The sequence below is a fragment of the Lissotriton vulgaris genome, chromosome 9, assembly GCF_964263255.1.
Source record: "Lissotriton vulgaris chromosome 9, aLisVul1.2, whole genome shotgun sequence".
Taxonomy (NCBI): Eukaryota; Metazoa; Chordata; class Amphibia; order Caudata; family Salamandridae; genus Lissotriton; species Lissotriton vulgaris.
In genome coordinates, this window is record NC_141697.1 from 478,470,440 (window position 1) to 478,489,581 (window position 19,142).

Consider the following 19,142-nt stretch of genomic DNA (forward strand, 5'->3'; position numbering starts at 1 on the left):
AGGTCGAAAACCGCTCTCATATTGATGAAAGCGACATATAGATGGTCATGATTCAATCTGATATATTTCCAACTGATCACCTTGAAGTGGAGGACCTGGACCAATGTGCTGATCTTTGTTCTAAAGACTGCCTGGGAGTCTACAAGGATGCTGTTCTGTTCTATCAATTTGTTCAATTTGTTCAGGTGAATTAATAAGCATGTTTATGGGGTTAGTTCTTTCACGTTTTTTGAGGATGGTATGATGACAGCGCCTTGTCCTGATGGTGGGATCCGGTTGCCTTTTAAGATGCTATTAGATAAAGCATTCAAGTATGGAGACCAGATGGCTGGTTGGGAGAGGAAGTGGTCGCCCGGAATAACATCCAATCCTGGTTCCATGCCTTTTTCTGTTTGTTTTATAGCTTTGTAAGTTTTAAATAGGGTAAAGGTAAAGTGGGCTGGAAGTAATGGGGTGATCTCATTATATGTTTGGCCACTCGTCCCTTCTAAGGGGGAACTCTCTAGGTTGTTGTTGCGCTGGGTGCAGTCGTATAAACCACTGAAGTGATTGAGTCAAGTGTCAGGGTTTATCACTGGGTCTAGAAAGTTGGGGTTGGAGAGGTTAACTGTTATTAGTTTCCAGAAACCTTTATGGTCACCCTTCTCTAGAGTTTCAGCGATTAATAGCCATTGGTCCTCGTCCCATTCTCTTTTGGCTTTAGGTAGGAGAGTTTTGTAGTCACACCTAGACTTAATAATTTCTGACCTAGAGCCCTTTTTAATGGCTCTCAACAGGTGAGTCTTTCCTTGTCGGCAAGCTTTATTGTACCAGGATAGCATTTTTCTTTTAAGAACTCCTCTCCTCTGTTCCCTCATAAAGCACAGCCTTAGTGCATCCATGAGTTCACAGTGTACCGTGACAAAATTAGAATAATGAACACTGATTGGATTAATCTGAGAGAGTTTGGACACCAATAGATTGTATATAAGTGTCATTTTATTTTCGTCTACCAGCAGTTATGCCCACTTAACATTTCTCAGATTATTTGTGGTGGAGATTAACGGTGTGGTGACAACCATTTCCAGTTTTACATCACTAAAAGGGATCATAGAAAAAGATGGACTTAATGCCTGATGATCGCTATCCAATCTAGCGATGACTTGCATATCATATAGGTCTGGCCATAAGTCACTGTCCAATAATATATAGTCAATTCTTGATGTGCTGAGACCTCTTTTAAAGGTGGGAGGAGGTGGACAATCAGATTTGCAACTTTCAGACCATGATCCGTGATGAGTGCTACAATCTGGGCGCCCACTTTTGATGTTTTTGTTATTTTCTTATATTCTCGTGGACAGGACATTTCCGGGTATCTACACCCAGCAGATGGGGGAATGCTGGTGTTAATGTCTCCTGCTATAATTTTTTAGAGCTTTCTGGATAGACTGTCCCAAAAGGTCATCTATCCTGCTTACTATAGTGGATTGGGCATTTGAGGATAATGGCCTGATATAAATATTTACTAAAGTTATGTAACTGGAGCCTGAACAGGTTTCAATTTTGATTTGTAGAGCAAGTAGGTCTCTAGGGTCAGTAGGGATAATTTTAAAAACTGGGAACAAATCCAGTCTTAGCCATATCAGAAGGCCACCTGATGGTTGCCCAGCCGGGGAGGGAACTGCTTTTTCGCTGAAAGCGATGAAACGGCGAAGTATTGGTTCAGTGACCCATGTTTCTTGGAGTGTGATGTGATGGCAACCAATAAGCATCACCACTCAGGAGCAGGGAGTTTAGACTTAATTCCTGCTACATTCCAAGATAGTAATATTAAGCAGTTACCCTCTGTCGACTCTAAGGCTCTCAAGGTGGTCTGAATGGATTCTCCCTGTAGCATCATAAGTTCCCCTATATCATTTCCAATATCAGCTCCCCTGTGCCCTGCAGTGCTACTTGTGACAACAGCTGCGCGGGACTGAATCCCTTCAGCTTCTGGAAATGTATGTATTGAGGTGTTAATACACAATTCAGGACTACCAGTGGTGAGTCAGTCAATGTCTGAGGTATTTAGGAGACTGAAAGGTTCTCTAGAATTGGAATGCTCTGTGCATAAGAGCGGGTTATGGTGCCTTTTAGCGAGTGGGTCCAATATATAGCAGGGAAGTTTCATTTTTAGGGCGATTTGAACATCAGTGTCTGGCCTTTTAGTAAATATCTTAGTTGGTGGAAAGAGTTCTCAGTCATGATCTAATTACTTTACTTAGGATCAAGGCATGAAAGGCAGATGCTCTAACTGCACATTGGATAACATGCTCAACATGACATCTGCATTCTTATCAAGTATGTATGAAATATATCTTACCTAAGCCTCTTAAAAAACAAAAACAGTGAACATGTCATCATAAGACGTGTGCAAAATTAACGTAATTTGCTTTTGAGTAATTATGTGAAATTCCACTAAATTGAGGCATATTTACACAAACGGAAAACTGGCAAATACGGCCTTGAAGCCATTTTAGACACATGGGCCCATTTAGAACTACAAAAATGGCACACAAAAACACACACAACGCACACATGCTGCGAACAACACCCACTCATGTTGTACTCATTGGCCTCGTTCCTGTGCTCCCATTCTAAGGTTTTGCTGTGAACGCAGCATTATTACCCCACATTACATAATGGTTTAATTTCGGGAATGTGACGGAACACAGAATTCTCAAAATGTATGTAACAGTATGCCAACATTATGGTAATTTCGATTGGGCTAGTTATGAATTAGAAAGCATGAGCGCCTTGTTTAGGAAATAATCCAGCTAATAACTATCTATTGAGGTAAGAAGAAGGGATGGAATAACCTAACATTCCTCGAAAAAAAACTTCAGTGTTATGCTCGGTATCACGGTGCCCGGCTAACATCAAATGTGGCTGCATGTCCTACAGCACATCAGACTATTTGTAAAATGCAAACCAAACATGCTTCCCATGCAAAATTGCAAGTTTCAGGTTTACTTTAGTCCTGCTGCCTATCAAAGTCTAACTTGTTTTGGAAAAATATAAAAGTTAAATCACATTTAATTAGTGCGATTACAGCTGATTTCTGAGCATAAGTTAATTTTTTATTTACTTTGTCATAACAGCTATTTTAACATTGAACATGAAGTCTCTAATGAACTGATTTATTTGGCCATAATTAGATTTTTGTATTCACCTTCCCTTCCCTGTCCACCTATACCACGAGTTGCTTCTGAAGGGGAATTAGTGTATTTATGTAGGAACTGCTGTTTTGGAGCAGCAATAACCATGCCCTATTTGTAAAAAATGACTTGCACATGTACAAAGGAGACGTAACAATTGACCTCTTCTAAAGTATATGTGCTGTGGCTTTACTGCTGAGATCATTTTACTGAGCCATTACTACCAAATATGTATTTCTACAGTGCGAAAGGACATGAAAACGAATAATTTACTGGGATGCATTTCATCTTTTTTTTTTGTCCTCATTTGCCATGACCTCCATCCACCACGAGAAGCCAGCCACCATATGTGTCCACCTTGAGGCGCATAAGAGAATTTCATCCCTCATGTCCCAGCTTAGGCACGATTTAATACTAGATTGGCGGGAGACCAAATCTCGAGTATATCAAGGTGGGAGCAGAGAGAGGAGGGCGTAGCCCTTATTGCCCCAGCCAACGGGGTTTAACCTGACGGACTTGGGTATTGTTCAAGTGGGGGCCACTTCCCAAAGTCCCTAGAGCATACTCGGCATATTCATAGGACCCGGGGAAAAAAAAAAACAGAAATCCTATCTCCAATTGAATAACAATTCCCAAAAGGACAGATTCCTTTTATTGCACACTCTGGTTAGATCTAACTTGGAAATTTCATACAACGACATTAGCCAGGCTGCGTGCAGTGGAGCGTTAAAGTCCATCCAATGTTTGCATATTTGTCTTCTAGCCAGAATAATGGAATAAAAAAGGAAGTTCTTTGCCTGACCGGTTACACTTTCCTTCAATCCAAAAATTATTAAGGAGAGCGTAATATTCAAAGGTATATTTAAGATTGACTCCAGGGTAGCCTTTACTTCTTCCCAAAACCGACTAATGGCGGGGCAGTCCCTGAACATATGTATATCCGAAGCTGCCTCCAGTCCACACTTATTGCATTTCTTTCCCGGGATAAATTTTGATAGCCTGAGGGGCGAAAAATATGCACGGTGCAGGGTAAACAGATGATTACGCCTCAGCCATACTGGCTTCACGATTCTATACAATAAACAAAAAGATCTCGTCCATAAATCTTCGCACTGAAGGGCCAATTCCTTCCCCCATAACTCATCTGGTAAGGTTAATTCCCCGTCCACCTCCTCCACTATATTCCAATACCAGAATGCCACCTCCTTACCCCCCCCCCGCCTTTCTAGCAGTTGTTGTTCCAAATGGCTATGTTTCCCGAGTTGGGGACCCCTCCTACTTACTGCTCGGGCCCAGCTATCCACCTGTATAAATTTAAACCTGGATAACACCGGCCCAACCCTGTCCTTTGGGACCACCCGGTCCTTTACCCTTCCATCAACCAATAGCTCTCCCCATCTGGTTATCCCAGCCTCTTTTAACGGGATTGCCAGGCTGTCCTGCATGCATAGTGGCTGCCCTGGAGAGTCCATTACCGGGGCAAAGTTAGAGTAATAGTGTAACCCGATTTTCTTTCTCATCTGCGCCCAATTTATTGTGGCAGACTGCAAAGTCTTCAATCTTACTTTCTTGAAGTATTTCATATCTCCAAATTGAACTAGAAATCCATCCAATGTAATATCCAATCCCGTTAGCATTGCCCTGTACATAATCCCCAAGGATGAACTTACTGGAGTTTTAAGCAGCATCCTTGAATAAGTCAACTGGAATGCCCAAGCATAATATGTCAGATCCGGCGGGATGCATTTCATCTTTGACAAACATCAAATTACATTAGCATCAAATTTCTTTAAATGTGTTTATCACTGGCAATTCGTATATCAGGCTTTTGTTTAAATACGGTAAATGCTGGGAGCTAACGAGTAATTAATCTAGGTTTCTGAAATTATGGGCCAGATGTACAAAGAATTTGCGATAGCCAAATAACAATTTTATCCAAAGTGCTATTAGGAAATCGCGATTCTTTATGTATGAAACTTTTTGTTTTGATTTTTTTTGAGAGCAGGAAGGGGTCCCTGGGACCACTGCCTGCTCTTAAAAATATTTTCCCAACACCCACAACGGGTAAGGAGTCCAATGGGGACCCCTTCCAATATGCGAATGCATTACCACTAACTTTGTGCTGGTGGCGAAATATCAAGGTTTTGGTGAAATATCAAGGTTTTGTGACCTCATTTCGGTCGCAAAACCTTGATACATAACACTGGAAACCGCTATTTGGAAGGGACGCCCTAAACATGCCCCTTCCAAATAGTGATTTCTACACCCAAACTGCGCTTCTGGAGATTTGAAGTTTGGGTGTTTGTACATCAGGAAAAGCATTTTTGGTGTTTCAAGTGGACGATTTTGCGATTTGGACGTTTGTGACAGCAAAAATGCATCGTACATATGGTCCCATGTAACAACTCTAAAGCATGACACTCATAGTAGGCCTACTTTATGTTTAATCACACTAGTTTCACATAAGATATTACACCACTACACTTAAAAAATAGACATTTTTTTTTGTTTCCAGCAGTTGTGAATATCTCTAAGGTTAAGGGTCTAGATTTAAACTGGCTTTTTAAAGTATATGGGGCATATGTATCATTGAAATTCGCATTCGCAAAGGCCGAAATTCGCCGAATTTCGGCCTTTGCGAATGCAAATTCTCAATATGGTATGTATGAAGCAAATGTGGTTCAAAATAAGGAATCGCACAATTTGCGATTCCTTATTTTGCGATTGCATGTAAGGAATCGCACAATGTGCGATTCCTTAAATGCAATGTATCATGCAAATTTTTTTTGCTAATTGTCCCTAAGGAATCGCAAATTACCACCAACTTCAAGTTGGTGGTAAGTTGCGAATTCCTTTCAAAAAGCAATTTTTGTAAAAACAAAAGGTGCCATGTGACGCTCATGCATGCCCTTAGGGCATGTATGTGCGCCATATGCGCACACATGTCATTTTCAGGGGTGCAGCAGGGTGTCCTTTGGACACCCCTGCACCCTTGCGAATATTCTCAAATTGCGATTAGCAAATTGCTAATCGCAAATTTCCCCTTCATTCCTATGGGCCTCCTGGCCCATAGGAATGAATGGGAAATCATTCCTTAATTGCGATTAGCAATTTGCTAATCGCAAGTAAGGAATCTTAAGAAATCGCTAAAAAGAAGCTGATTTCTACATACATACCATTTTGCGATTCTCAAATAGCGATTTGCAAAAAATCGCTATTTGAGAATCGCAAAATGCTATTTTGATACATAAGCCCCTTAGTTTCTGATCTTGGCTGCACTAAAAAAAAAGAGTGAACACAGATTTTTGTTTTAAATGTATCATTTTTAACAGTCTGATATTACATGCATCCATTCACAAAAACACTTGATTGTTTGATGTATGCATTTTAACAGTAGGTACAAGTGTATGCATGTTTTACATACCTCTAATGTCGTAAATATGTCTACGCTATCAGACATAGGTAAGGTATTTAAAAAGGATTCAATCGTCTGAAGCTGCACTCTGGCTAGGTCAAGTTGCGTTTGTAGATGTGCTGCCTCGCCATTCACTTCATCAGGTGTACTTGACACTTGCTTTCTTAATTGTTCCATTTTGGTCATGATAGATGTGTTAACAACCTGGATAAAAGTAGAAATTATTCGTATTAGAATTTGTAGTCAGTTATTTCCACCCAAAAAAGCCTATCAGTATGACAGTAAAGGTCATTTTAAATATACCTTCAGGCAAATTTTTACAAAAATAGTCTTGTGATAAGTGATAAAAGGGACTTTACTAAACATACTAAAAAGTAGGAATCACAATTAGGGAGTTGCAAATAGGAAATGCCATTGCATTCCAGGCAATGGGCAAAATATGAAATGGTTTGCATTTCCTAAATTGCGATTTCCAAACAGGAAATCACAATTTAAGAAATACAAAGCCAAGGGTGCCTCTTGGCTTACGGTCCCCCTTGAGGCACCCCGAATTTCCTAGTGCACATGTAAGTGATTATGTGCGCTTCATGTCAAATTGAAAAAATGCATTTTTAAATGCATTTTTTTTTATTTAGCACATGGCTACCATCGACTTCAAGTTGAGGGTGATAGCATTGGCTAAATGGCTAATCACACTTAGAAAATGTTACATACATGAAACGCAAATAGGTAATCCCTATTTGCGATTCCTAAATTGCAGTCGCAATTTGTGATCTCTACCAGGTAGAAATTGAAAATAGTGACCGTTTTTGGCCCTTTGTACATCTGAAAAGGCCATTCAGCATTTCTTTTTTTAAGTTTAGAAAAAATTTTATTGAAAGAAAATGGTCATAGTTACAAAATAAGACAAAATCAACATTCAGCATTTCTTAATGGGCCAAAATAGCGATTCAGCCCGTTAAGAAATGCTAAATGGCCTGGTACATCTGGGCCTCTGTTACTGAGTTAACCTGTGCCTAACACTCTGGTAGCTTAGCACAAAGCAGTCAGGCTTAATATGAGGCAATGTTGAAAATATATAGTGTGAATGTAGTGGTAGAGTTCAGCGGAATGACAAAATATCGGGAGGCAATTTCTCTCCCACAATGTAATGCTTTAGACAAGGCATCTCTCGATGCCACTATTTCAGGAGAAGAAATTCAGAAGGCTAGTCAGAGCCTACCATCAGGATGAGCAGTGGGGACAGACAAGATTCCTATGGAATTGTATAAAGTATCTCCACTCAAAAAGGGGTATTTCTGACAGATCTTTATGTGGGTGTGTACGAAGAGCATACGGTTCCTGTATCATGAGCAACTGCAAATATAATAGTCTTTCCAAAATAAAATACCCCCCCTCAGGAACCCGGGTCCTATTGCCCCATTACATTACTGAATAATGATGCCAAGATTTAAGGTGCTAGCTATAAGGCATTCCCCTAACATCGGTAAGATTGTATCTCCAATACAGCATAGTTTTATACAAACGAGGTGTACAGTTAATCATATACGAAGAGTGATAACCTTAATGGATGCCTCAGGAGTTGCAGGAGACCCTACGGCATTAATTTTATTAGATGCTGAAAAAACCTTTGACAGGGTCTCCTGAAATATTGTGGGCTATAATGAGAAAGGTTCAGCATTGGACAGAGGTACATAACAGGAATAAAAACACTATATACCAATCCCAAAGCAAAGGTAGGAGTAACAGGAGGATACTCTGAAGACATAAAAATTCGTCATGGTACACGGCAAGGGGGCTCATCCTCTCATACTCCATTGATCCTGTAATATATAAATTAGAGAATACTATAGGTATTCCACCAGTGTGGCTTCATGGGTGGGCTCCAAGGTGTTGGCTTATGCAAACGAACTAACCATAGTGACCCCTAACCCAGCTGTGGCCTTAGCAGAAATCGAAAAAGAAGCATCAGTCTTTTGGAAATTTTACGGGATTTTTGTTAAATAGAGGCAAAACTCAGGTGGTTATTAACAGTAATGTTCTATTTAGTGAGGCTAGAGTAGTCAAAAAAGCTATGTACCTGGGGGTTAGTATCTCTGCTGAGATTGAACTTATATTGGAGAATAATTTGGCTGTATTAATTGAAGAGGCAGTGAATGATTTCTTGAGGATAGATCATTTACATCTAACGATAATTGGCAGAAATAATGTGGTTAAGATGATGTTTCTCTATAAAGTACTATACCTTTTTTAGGGTAATACTACTGGAGTTTGGGAATCAGTGGTTTCAATGGAATGAAGATATGCTTACCAAGTTTATCTTGGCCTACTTCAAAACTGGGCGGGCTCTCAAATTGTTGATTCTCCCAACAGAGAGCGGGGGTTGGACTGACACAAACTCTAAAATGTACTATTGAGATCAGCATTAAAATATTTGGCCTTCTGATTAGGAAGAGGGGATGGGGTATGGGATAGCATGGAAGAAACTCCCTCTGTGCTTGAATTGCTTCTAGGTAAAGATTCAAAAGGATGCTTACTGCGGCAAATAGAACCCAGCAATTTAAAAGAAACAAGACTGAAGACCCTGTAGGGGGCTTACAAAATCTGGGCAGATCTGCGGAAAAAACTTGAGCTAGGCAGATTGAATTTTTTTTAATTCGTTATTATTTCAGCATACACTTAGCAGAAATATACAGTACAAGCATATATCTCACATATATAGTACACAATTGTATTTTAAAACATGTGACATTTGTATGCCAAAGCATGTATTACGGGCACAATGTTAACAAAAGCTGCACATCCCTTTTTTTTTAGATATGTAAGTAACAGCAATACAGTTAGCAATAAAAACATAACTATTTAAAGAAAAAGCAAAAACTGGGAAGCAGTTGGCAGAGCAACACTCCTCTATGTTTTCTGTCATCAAGGACTGATGTGATTTTACAGTTATATCCATCCCCCCTCCTCCTCTAATGGATCGTTGGTGTACTGGGTAACGAAGTTCTCTGTGTATCCCCCATAATGTGCAGTTGAGCAGCATCCTAGGCCGTAAGGGGCAGCCTGCTCCCCTGCAAAATGCGATCTCAGGTCTCCTCCCCCTGCAGTAACGAGTCTGGTTCCCTAATCACTCAAGAAGCCGAAAAACTCCTATGTTGGTTGGTATCATCAGGGCTATTAGGGGAACCTCCACCACCCCAGTCTGTGTGCCAGGGGTCTCAGTCTGTGAGTGGGTATTGGGTCCTAAAGCCGTCTGCCCAGGGGTCTGCAATTTATTCAGGAATAATCCCCATGTCTCTAGATCACGTTCAGCATTCTTGTCTGTACGGACTATACGAAGACATCGCTCCTCAGCCACCTCCTATTCACACATATCTGCTATCCATCTGGGCAGTCTAGAGGACACGGGCTGTGTTCAGTGTATTGCTATGTGGCACCTAGCAAGCACCAGTTACAAGTTTGCAAATTTACATTGCATTTTGGTCATCGCCTTTGGGGTCGATAGGAGCCCCTAGAAGGCAATGCTTAATCGTTTCCTTGATCCAAAGGCCTGTTGCCCCTCAAAGCGTCTCCAACACCCTTGACCAGTAATGCCGAAGCTGAGGGCAATCCCACGTCATGTGAGCAAACATGGCTGGCTTGCCCTCACACCTGGGACAATCAGGAGAAAGTGCCGCATTGATGCGAGCTAATCTGAGGAGAGTCATGTAGGTGCGGTTTAGATAATGAAATTATATAAGTTTGAAGCAAGCGTTGCTGGCCACTTCCCAGGCCTGTGCAAATGCTCGCCTCCATTCACTGTCTGTGAGGGGTATTGGTAGGTCTGTTTATCATCTATCTTGAACGTGGGAGGTGTCGACGCTGCGGTCGGCCTTAAATGATAGGTATCAATGGGCGTTCAATCCCCTGTGGGTGCCTTGGTCTAAAATCGCCACCAAGGTGTGGGACTCCATGGGTTCAACAGGGGAAGGAAATCCATATCTCACGCCGAGATGTTTGCATATTGTAAAAAATTACCCAATGGGATACCAAAGCATTCCTGCACTTCAGCAAATGAGAATGATAGGAAAGACCCATTACAATATACATCACCTGCAATAAGGCAACCCTCCCTAGAACCAACCCGTCAAATCTATTACAGTTTGTGCATGGCAAAAATGACTCAGCCATTGCAACTGTAGTGCTGGTGCATATGGCGCCCTACGCAGCACCAATGTGACCATCTGTTCCCATGCTCCCGCAACCTGATGCACCACAAACGGGCATTTCGGGGGGGCCCGAGATCCCATCATAAGATATCTTGTCAGACTATTTTCCCATGCCCACTCCCCAAGGAGTTCCTTCTCCACATTAGGGCCCTCCGCACACCAGAGTGTTGCATATTGTAAAAGGGGGGCAAAGAAGAAAAGATGAAGGTCTGGAAGGCCCTGCCCCCTTTCAGTATCTACTTTCAGAATCTCCAGTCTTACCATATTGCACTTTCCAGGCCAAACCAGCGATAACAGGAGGCTATTAAGAGTCTTAAAGGTAGATCTGGGAATGATGCAGAAGGAATTCTGCAGAGTGTCCAGTCAGCGGGGTAGGAGCACCATCAGAGCCAGGGAGACTTGCCCATGATGGAAAGAGGGAGATGAGTCCAAAAGTTAATGGATGACCGTAAACCCTTAATTACTGCTCCCATCTTCAAAGCATATTTCACATCTGCCGAGTGCATTACCTGGATCCCCAGGTAGTGGAAATTGTCACACTTCCATCAGAACTCAGTTGGGGGGCAGATATAATTTTTATACACCGATAAATGATAATCTTAGCCTCCCTGATATTTCTGGGGACATCTAGGTTGGGAAATAAAGGGAATAAGTTCACTTGGGGATTTTTATGATGAACGGGGATATCAGCTCTGAGGAATTAAGGATGAAATTGAATGTTAACCATAGAAATGCTTTAAATTCCTACAATTTTGTGACTTTGTAATTAAAATGGGCAGGGGAACCTCATGGATTCTTCAGATTGGATTCTTCAGATCGGAACTAATTGATATGTTAACTAGAAGAACTACATTATTGCTTGGACAGGTCTATGGAATTTTGGACTCCCTAGTTAAGGATGATATGAAGAAACAATCCTGAAATGGCACTAGAAACGTGGGGTCGCAGAAGGTACTTCTGAGGAATCATTGGAACTAGGCCACTCTATATTGATGTCAGCTAATATTGGGGCCCACCAATATAAAATGATTTATGATTTATACTATAATCCTGGAAAGATTGTTAAATGGGGAGGTGAAACAGGCATAAGTTGGTCAAGATGTAAATTGGTGGGGGCTGATTTTATACATGTTCCGGAGTTAGAGGAAATTAAAGATGGGATAAGCAAGTTTTGTGAGAATAATTAAAAAAATCAAGATACATCTTACCCCTCAGCTAGTTCTTTTGGGAATTCACAGGGGGAGGTCCCTTGTGCTGCGCAGCTCTTTATGTCTGTGGCTTACGCAGTACTACGATTATGTAAAGCATCTTTTTGGCTGGATTCCTCCCCACCTTCTTTTCAGCAATGTGTGGTGCAACTCCTTGCAATTCATAATTTATAACATTATATTCTAGTACAGGGAAAAATATTAGGAAGAGAGGGAAGAAAATATGGGCTCCTCTCTCCAAATGGAAAACAGAACATCAATAACTATCTAGGAGTCAAATTACAGTCGGCTGTTATTAGAGGGTTGTAGATGTTAGAGTGACTGATTTAGCTAGGGATGTTTAAAGGCTGAACTTACACTTTGTTTTTGGTATCTGGATTGTAACAATTGCTCGGCTTGTGCGTGTTTTTGTAATAGTTTACATTTGCTGTATATATTTCATGATTTGAATGCTTACTACTAAAAGAGACTTATTTCTCTGTGTACTAAGGGAGCGGTGATAATCGGGGTGGGACCTTTTGAAACGTTCAATAATTTTTTTGTTTTTTTAAAACAGCACAAAGTCCCACTTGTGGTAAAAACTGGTCATGCTACACCAGGAGAAAAGTCATAAGTTCAGGCCAACTGGAATTGAACACGGGTCAGATACAGGGACCAGTTTAGTCCCACTAACAGATTCACCTTCTCAAGCCTGGTGCAAAGAGTTACATTTGCTGTGGAGAAGGCCGCAAGGACCTGGGAGAGTGTTGTGGATGATTGTTGTTGTGGCGTTATAAGCAGGTCAGATGTTGTGGGCTGTTTTCACTGTAGCATGAAGAGTCAGTCGGGCAGTGCGGAGGGTGGTTGCAGGACAATCAAGTTGGTGGTAACTGTGGGCTGCCGTTGCTGTAGCGCAAAATTGCAGATCTTGCTTTTACGTTTGTCACTGAAGGATGCTGTAGCGTGATGAGCTGGGTTCACCTTACCATAGCCTGGCTGTCATTGCAGGTAGCAGAGTCTCTTGCGAATGGACCTGTTTATGGTCACAAAGAACCCAAAACATCAAGAGGAACCCAACTGATGCCAGCCAATGGACCTTGGGCAGTTCATCGGGAGCTACAGCAGAGGCCAGCAGGGCTAAAGCAGGTCCAGTTGCAACCCCAGGCAGGTTCAGCGGAGCAGATGAGCTGGGAAGTTGCAGGGAGACTTCTGGAGCTTGTTGTGACCTTGTAGCTCAGAAGGGAGGTCAGCAAACAGACCCTTGGAAAACTTAGGTTAGCCTGGAGTTTAAGGAGCAGGTCTAGTCTTCCTTCTCAGAAAGCAATACAGTCCTCGATCCACATGTACAGTTGTTTTTTGATTATTGTCCCTGAAGATCCATTATTTATACCTGGTGTCAGCCTTTAAAGTGGGTGGATTCCCAATACTACCCCCACATCTGGTTCTGGAAAGTTGTAAGGGCTCCATGAACTCTGGGCTAACCAAAGATAGGGCAGGGCTGATGGCAGATTCATGTGAGTGTGTGTGAGTGTGTGTGTGTGTGTGTGTGTGTGTGTGTGTGTGTGTGTGTGTGTGTGTGTGTGTGTGTGTGTGTGTGTGTGTGTGTGTGTGTGTGTGTGTGTGTGTGTGTGTGTGTGTGTGTGTGTGTGTGTGTGTGTGTGTGTGTGTGTGTGTGTGTGTGTGTGTGTGTGTGTGTGTGTGTGTGTGTGTGTGTGTGTGTGTGTGTGTGTGTGTGTGTGTGTGTGTGTGTGTGTGTGTGTGTGTGTGTGTGTGTGTGTGTGTGTGTGTGTGTGTGTGTGTGTGTGTGTGTGTGTATGGGTGTGTGTGTGTGTGTGTGTGTGTGTGTGTGTGTGGGTGTGTGTGTGTGTGTGTGTGAGGCAGAGACATTTGAAGGGCAAGTGGGGCTGAGTGCAGCTCCTCCATGTCATTGTGCCAGGATGACCCATCCTGTCCACACCTAAACCCTCTTTGAGTCACTGTCTGGAAGGATACACACACCCTAACAAGCAAAGCCATTCACAGTCATGTGACTCAGGTACTGGCAGAAGGTACCAATGGTTAGCACAAGAAAAAGCCAGCTTTCTAAAAGTGCATCATCAGAATGTTGCTTTAAAATTCAACTTTACCATTGAAAACGATTTAAAATTACATTTCATTTGAGCGTAAACACCATAGATCAGCAACATGTACCTACCAGTTCCCAATCAAACGTTATCACTTATAACATGTAATAAGGTAATCCAGTGTTAGTGCAGTGGCAGACCTGAGAAATGTTTTAAAAGGCTACTTCAGTAGGTGGCACAATGAGTGCTGCACACGCAACAGCAGCATTTAATTTACAGGCTCTGGTTACATGTGAGACCGATTTCTAGTACCTTACAAGTGCCAATAAGGTGTACGGCACTTTTAAAATGTTTGAATGAGAGAGCACAGGTATTTTAGCATTGGTTAGGAGACGTAAAGTGCACAGAGTCCTTCAAGCCAACACAAAAATAATTCAGCAAACAGGAGGAGTGAAGGCAAGATGTTTGGGGGAATACCCCACCAAGGATGTCAGATCTAGCAGTGAAATATAGCAATAATCAGGGTTTAATGGGCCTCTCAAACCTCATTGTAAGCTATGCCCTGGCCCAGACGATTCATGAAATAAAGTAAATAGCTGTATGTGTTGCAGTAAAAAAGGGGTTGCATCAGGCACTGTCAAAGAACAAATGTTAATTATTGCAATATGCAACTAGATGTAGAGATCCACTGCATCCTTCTACAGTGTACATTGGGCTGCTTTCACACCAATCACATTTGGGCATGTACAAACATTTGTCTCTTTGTGAGTAACCCCAGCTCCATGCCTTTTGGGGGTGTACTGCGCCAGGATATACTGAAATTGAGTAGACTAAGCAACTCCGAAACTGGCCTTGGCATGAACCAGCGACCTGAAATTCCCCAAAGTCCCGACAAATTTTATATATGCATTGTACTTCCAAGGACAAAGTGATGGCACTTGTTAAAAATTAAATGTATTGGTGGCACTGGACCTGGTATCCATGGTAAACAAGTGCATGCCTTAATAAATTCTCTCATTAATAAAGAAAAAGACCAAATCTGCCATAGCATGTCTCCTTAATTATTATCTATAATCGTTCATATACTTTTTTTGTACTAAAATGTTCCTTGACCACAATTTATGGTTCAAACAGAGGTTTGTGCCTGTTTGTCTGTACTTCACCCTTTATGCAATAGGGTCATGAAAAATCTGTATACACACTCTAACCAAACACAAAACCAATAGTAAACTATTCAGATTTCAGCCAAGCTGCTTGCATGAGCGATTGGGCGGTATTTTTCTTTTTCTTTTTATAAATGAATCTGCACCATTGAGTACAATATTTCATATTTGAAATCCTGTGCTATCATAAACAGGGCATGGAGGTGGCGCAAGTTTGAATTAACTCAGTACCTATAACTGGTGAGTTTCAGTTTCTTTTGCAATTAAAATGTGACATTATGACTAACATTTTCACCGAACTATAACATCACTTTCACCTTTGTCCTCTTCAGTGAATTTCATTTTTTTTAATGTAAAGTGAGCTGTTATTACTATATCTGATCTCCGCGGGTAGCCACACCCAGTCACACCCAGTCATGCATGGCTTCAGCCATGCGCAGCTTGGGGATGGGCAGGCCTAGCAGTCAACACCGTTGGTAAGCCAACCCCCAACTGCACATGGCCTTTGGCCTTGCATAGTGTGGGGATGGCTGCAGGTCCTGGCCAATTCCCTGTGTCCTGTAATGGAAGATGCCCCATTTTAATTCATGCTGCAACCGCCTGTCACATTGTTCGGCCACAGACCAGACCAATCATAACGTGCGTTTAGCTGTTTATTCCCACGGGACTCCAGCGGCAACAGATATTGAAAATGTTTGTACCTTAATTTCTCTAAAATGAGTGAACAGAATTAACCAAATCACAAAAGAATGCCATTTGAAGTAAAGATCTAACTTTCTACCAAATTTGATGTAATTCTGTTGAACCATTTTTTCTGTATGATTGACTAATTTTCCCTATGAAAATCTCATGAAGAAAATTCTGCCCCAGCATTGTATTCTAATGGACCGAGCACCCAGAATCTCTTGTGGCTAAACTTATTATTTTAGAAAAGTTTCGTGAAGACTTGTCAAACGGTGGTGAAGTTATTAGCAAAAATGCTCTTTCTATGAAAAGTCTGACACTACTGTGTTTAATATATATATGCCGAGAAGCCACACCACCAGACCATGGTGATACTACTCCCCTCCCCTTTTTTTGAGGAAATATCAAGTAAAAAACCTTTCTTAAAGACTGTAATCACATTTAGTTTGTTTATTAAGTCAAACTCACAAATTAAAAATGTATTATTTTGTCACTTGTATAATGTTTGAACAAAAACAACAAACCGTTATCACGGGAAGTATGTTTTCTATGTCTATTGTAAACTAAAACGTCATGTTTGACGCTACATTGTTTTAAATACGTGTAAAGCCCACCGAAGGTCATGTGACCAAGACTTCGGAAGGAGATGAAACGCTTCGTATTTTTTGCCCGTTAATAAATCTACGTGATTAACTGCAACCCGGCGTGGCTCGTCTCCTTCATCCAAGCCATAGGTGAGAGGAATTCAGGACATATATATATATATTGCGATTTTACAGAACTTTTCACCTAACTATAATGTTACTTTAACATTTGTTTTTTTTTCAGTAAATTGCCAGTGTTTTTTTTAAACATAAAGCAATATTTAATTACCGTACGTAAATCCAACTCTGTCTGTGCCCAGGCCCTGCAATCAACCCCCCGCATGCAGCCAACCCAAACTCCTGCATAGCCTTCGGCTGTGCACAGTGAGGGGTTGGCCACAGGGCCCCCCAGAGTCAGCAGTCAAACACTGCACAGGGCCTGGCCCCGGGAACCCCATACCCCAGGGGTGTTTTTTACAGAGAAGGGGGGGCTACGTCACCCCCCTCCTCAACCCATTATGGTCATGGGGACCCCAACCCCAGGGCCATATATATTTTAAAGGGGAAGCCACACTTCTGGGACTTTGTTAGGTCCTAGGAACCCCACCATTAAAATTAAAAGGGATGGGGTCAACTTGGCTGCCATCTCGAGCCTTGTTAACCTCTGGGGACTACATCCCCCAGGGCCACTATTAAAATTAAAGGGGAGGGGCCACATGGCCACGTTCCTCGAGCCTTGTAAGGCCCCCTGAGGCCCACCTTTGTGAAAGATGAGTTTCCAGGTGCCCACCCAGTGCAGTGTACATAGACTCTTTGAGGGCTGTGGGCACCCCTTGGCCCTAGAGGCCCCAGCCAGCTCCCTGCATACAGAAGGAACCGGCATTGCTCCCAACTGCAGGGAACAGCTCCTAATGCTGCTCCTTCCGGGCAGGAGTAATATTTATATCTATTTCCTTGCCTGCTTCAGTGAGGAAAGGGAAACCGATGAAAAGTCGGCTCCCAGATGGCAGGAGTATTTTTCAAGCTCCTGCCCGCTCGGAGTGGACATGGTGTTTGCTCCCACTTGGTGGGAATTATGAAAATGCTCCCTCAAAGTGAGAGCAAACAAAAGTTTTCTTGTCCATGCCACCATGGGCAGTGAAACTGCTAAGTCACAGGGTTGGACTCCCCAAGACATAGGGCTCCATTAGGATGTTGGGCGGATCGCCACCGCCATGGTGGCGGTGGTGATCCGCCCGACAGAAATGACCGCCCGCCACCCTCTTCCCCCCCGCCGCATTACAATGGCGGGGGGGACCGCAACGGAGGGAAACACCGCCCGCCACTTTTCCCCCCGGTCGCATTGCGGCCGGGGCGGAAAATGATTAATATGGTGGCTGTGTCTATGAGACACCGCCAGCCATATTACAATGGCAAGTGTGCATTGCCTTTCCGCGGCGGCAATGCCGCCATGGAAAAGCGGGCGGTGTTCACTCTGGGGGCCCCCTGTGGGCCCACGGAGTGAAGGCCAAAGGGGGGTGGCACACGGGGGGTACCTGTGGTACCCCCCTGCATTTGCATAATCAAAGCGGCAGGCACTGCGCGGAGCCAACCGCTTTGATTACGTAAATGCTGCTAAGCATTTTTAGTATTGTGGCGGGCGGAGCAGAGAGCTCCGCCCGCCACAATACTATAAATACAGGATGTGCCCGCCACTGTGGTGGGCACATCCTAATGGTGCGTGCAGGACCCCCGCCCTTAGGGCGGGAGGTCCCGATTTTTGATAGGATGCCCGCCCGCCATCCTAATGGGCCCCATAGCATCTAAGCTGGCACTTGGGGATGGGGTCCTTGGGTCCATTATTAGCTCAGGGAGGCTGGGCCCGACGCTCCTATTCCCTTTAGTTTCTGGCCCCCAGGGGGCGCTCCCTGCAGTCCTTAGAGGCTAAGGGATGGGGTACTCGGGGTGAAAATCAGCCAGGAGATGGGCCAGCGTGCTCCCTTCCCCCTCAAAACTAAGCCGGGTGGTAGGGTCCTTAGGGCAAAAATCAGCCTGAGAAGGAGGTCCAGACATGCCCCACCTTTCCCCAAATGGCATGAGTGCGAGTAATAGTTACCTTAGGGCATGAGTTTCACTTAGTTGAGATAACAATAACTATAACTGCTGAATCTCTATGGTTTTGATTGTGTAAAATCTGAAACTAACTATAACGTACCTGTAGCCTTTTTTTTTTGGTGAAGTTCTAAGGTTTTAAAAAAATGCTGTTTCCTAACTATAATGTCCCTGTAACCTTTGTTTTAATTCAGTGTTTTTTTATGTTTTTTAATGCTATTTCCTAACTTTAACATTCCTGTAACGTGGGTGTGTGGGTGTGTGTGTGGTTGTATGGGTGTGTAAGTGGGTATGTGGTGGGTGTGTGACTGGCTGTGTATGTCTGTGAATGATTTTGTGGGTCTGTGAGTAGGTGTGTGAGAAGCTGTATGGGTTTGAGAGTGGTTGTGTTGGTGTGTAAGTGGGTGTGTGAGTGTATGTGTGAGTATTTTTGCAGGCCTGTGATTGGCTGTGTGGGTATGTAGGAGGGGATATATGTGTGTGAGTGTGAGCGAGTGTGTGAAGGTGTGTGGGTATGTGAGTGAGTGTATGTGTTGAAACTGGGGTGAGGGAGAACCCAAGTAGATCCGTG

General features: G+C 42.9%; 1 protein-coding gene across 1 annotated transcript in view; it reads right to left on the bottom strand.

Annotated features, from left to right (window-relative positions):
• Window positions 1-19,142, bottom strand: part of SYNE2 (spectrin repeat containing nuclear envelope protein 2) — a 1,750,628-nt gene that overhangs the window by 1,328,645 nt on the left and 402,841 nt on the right. The window contains exon 36 of the mRNA XM_086937933.1: window positions 6,601-6,795. Within this exon, the coding sequence (XP_086794059.1) occupies window positions 6,601-6,795 (195 nt within the window). The remainder of the gene's footprint in view (window positions 1-6,600; window positions 6,796-19,142) is intronic.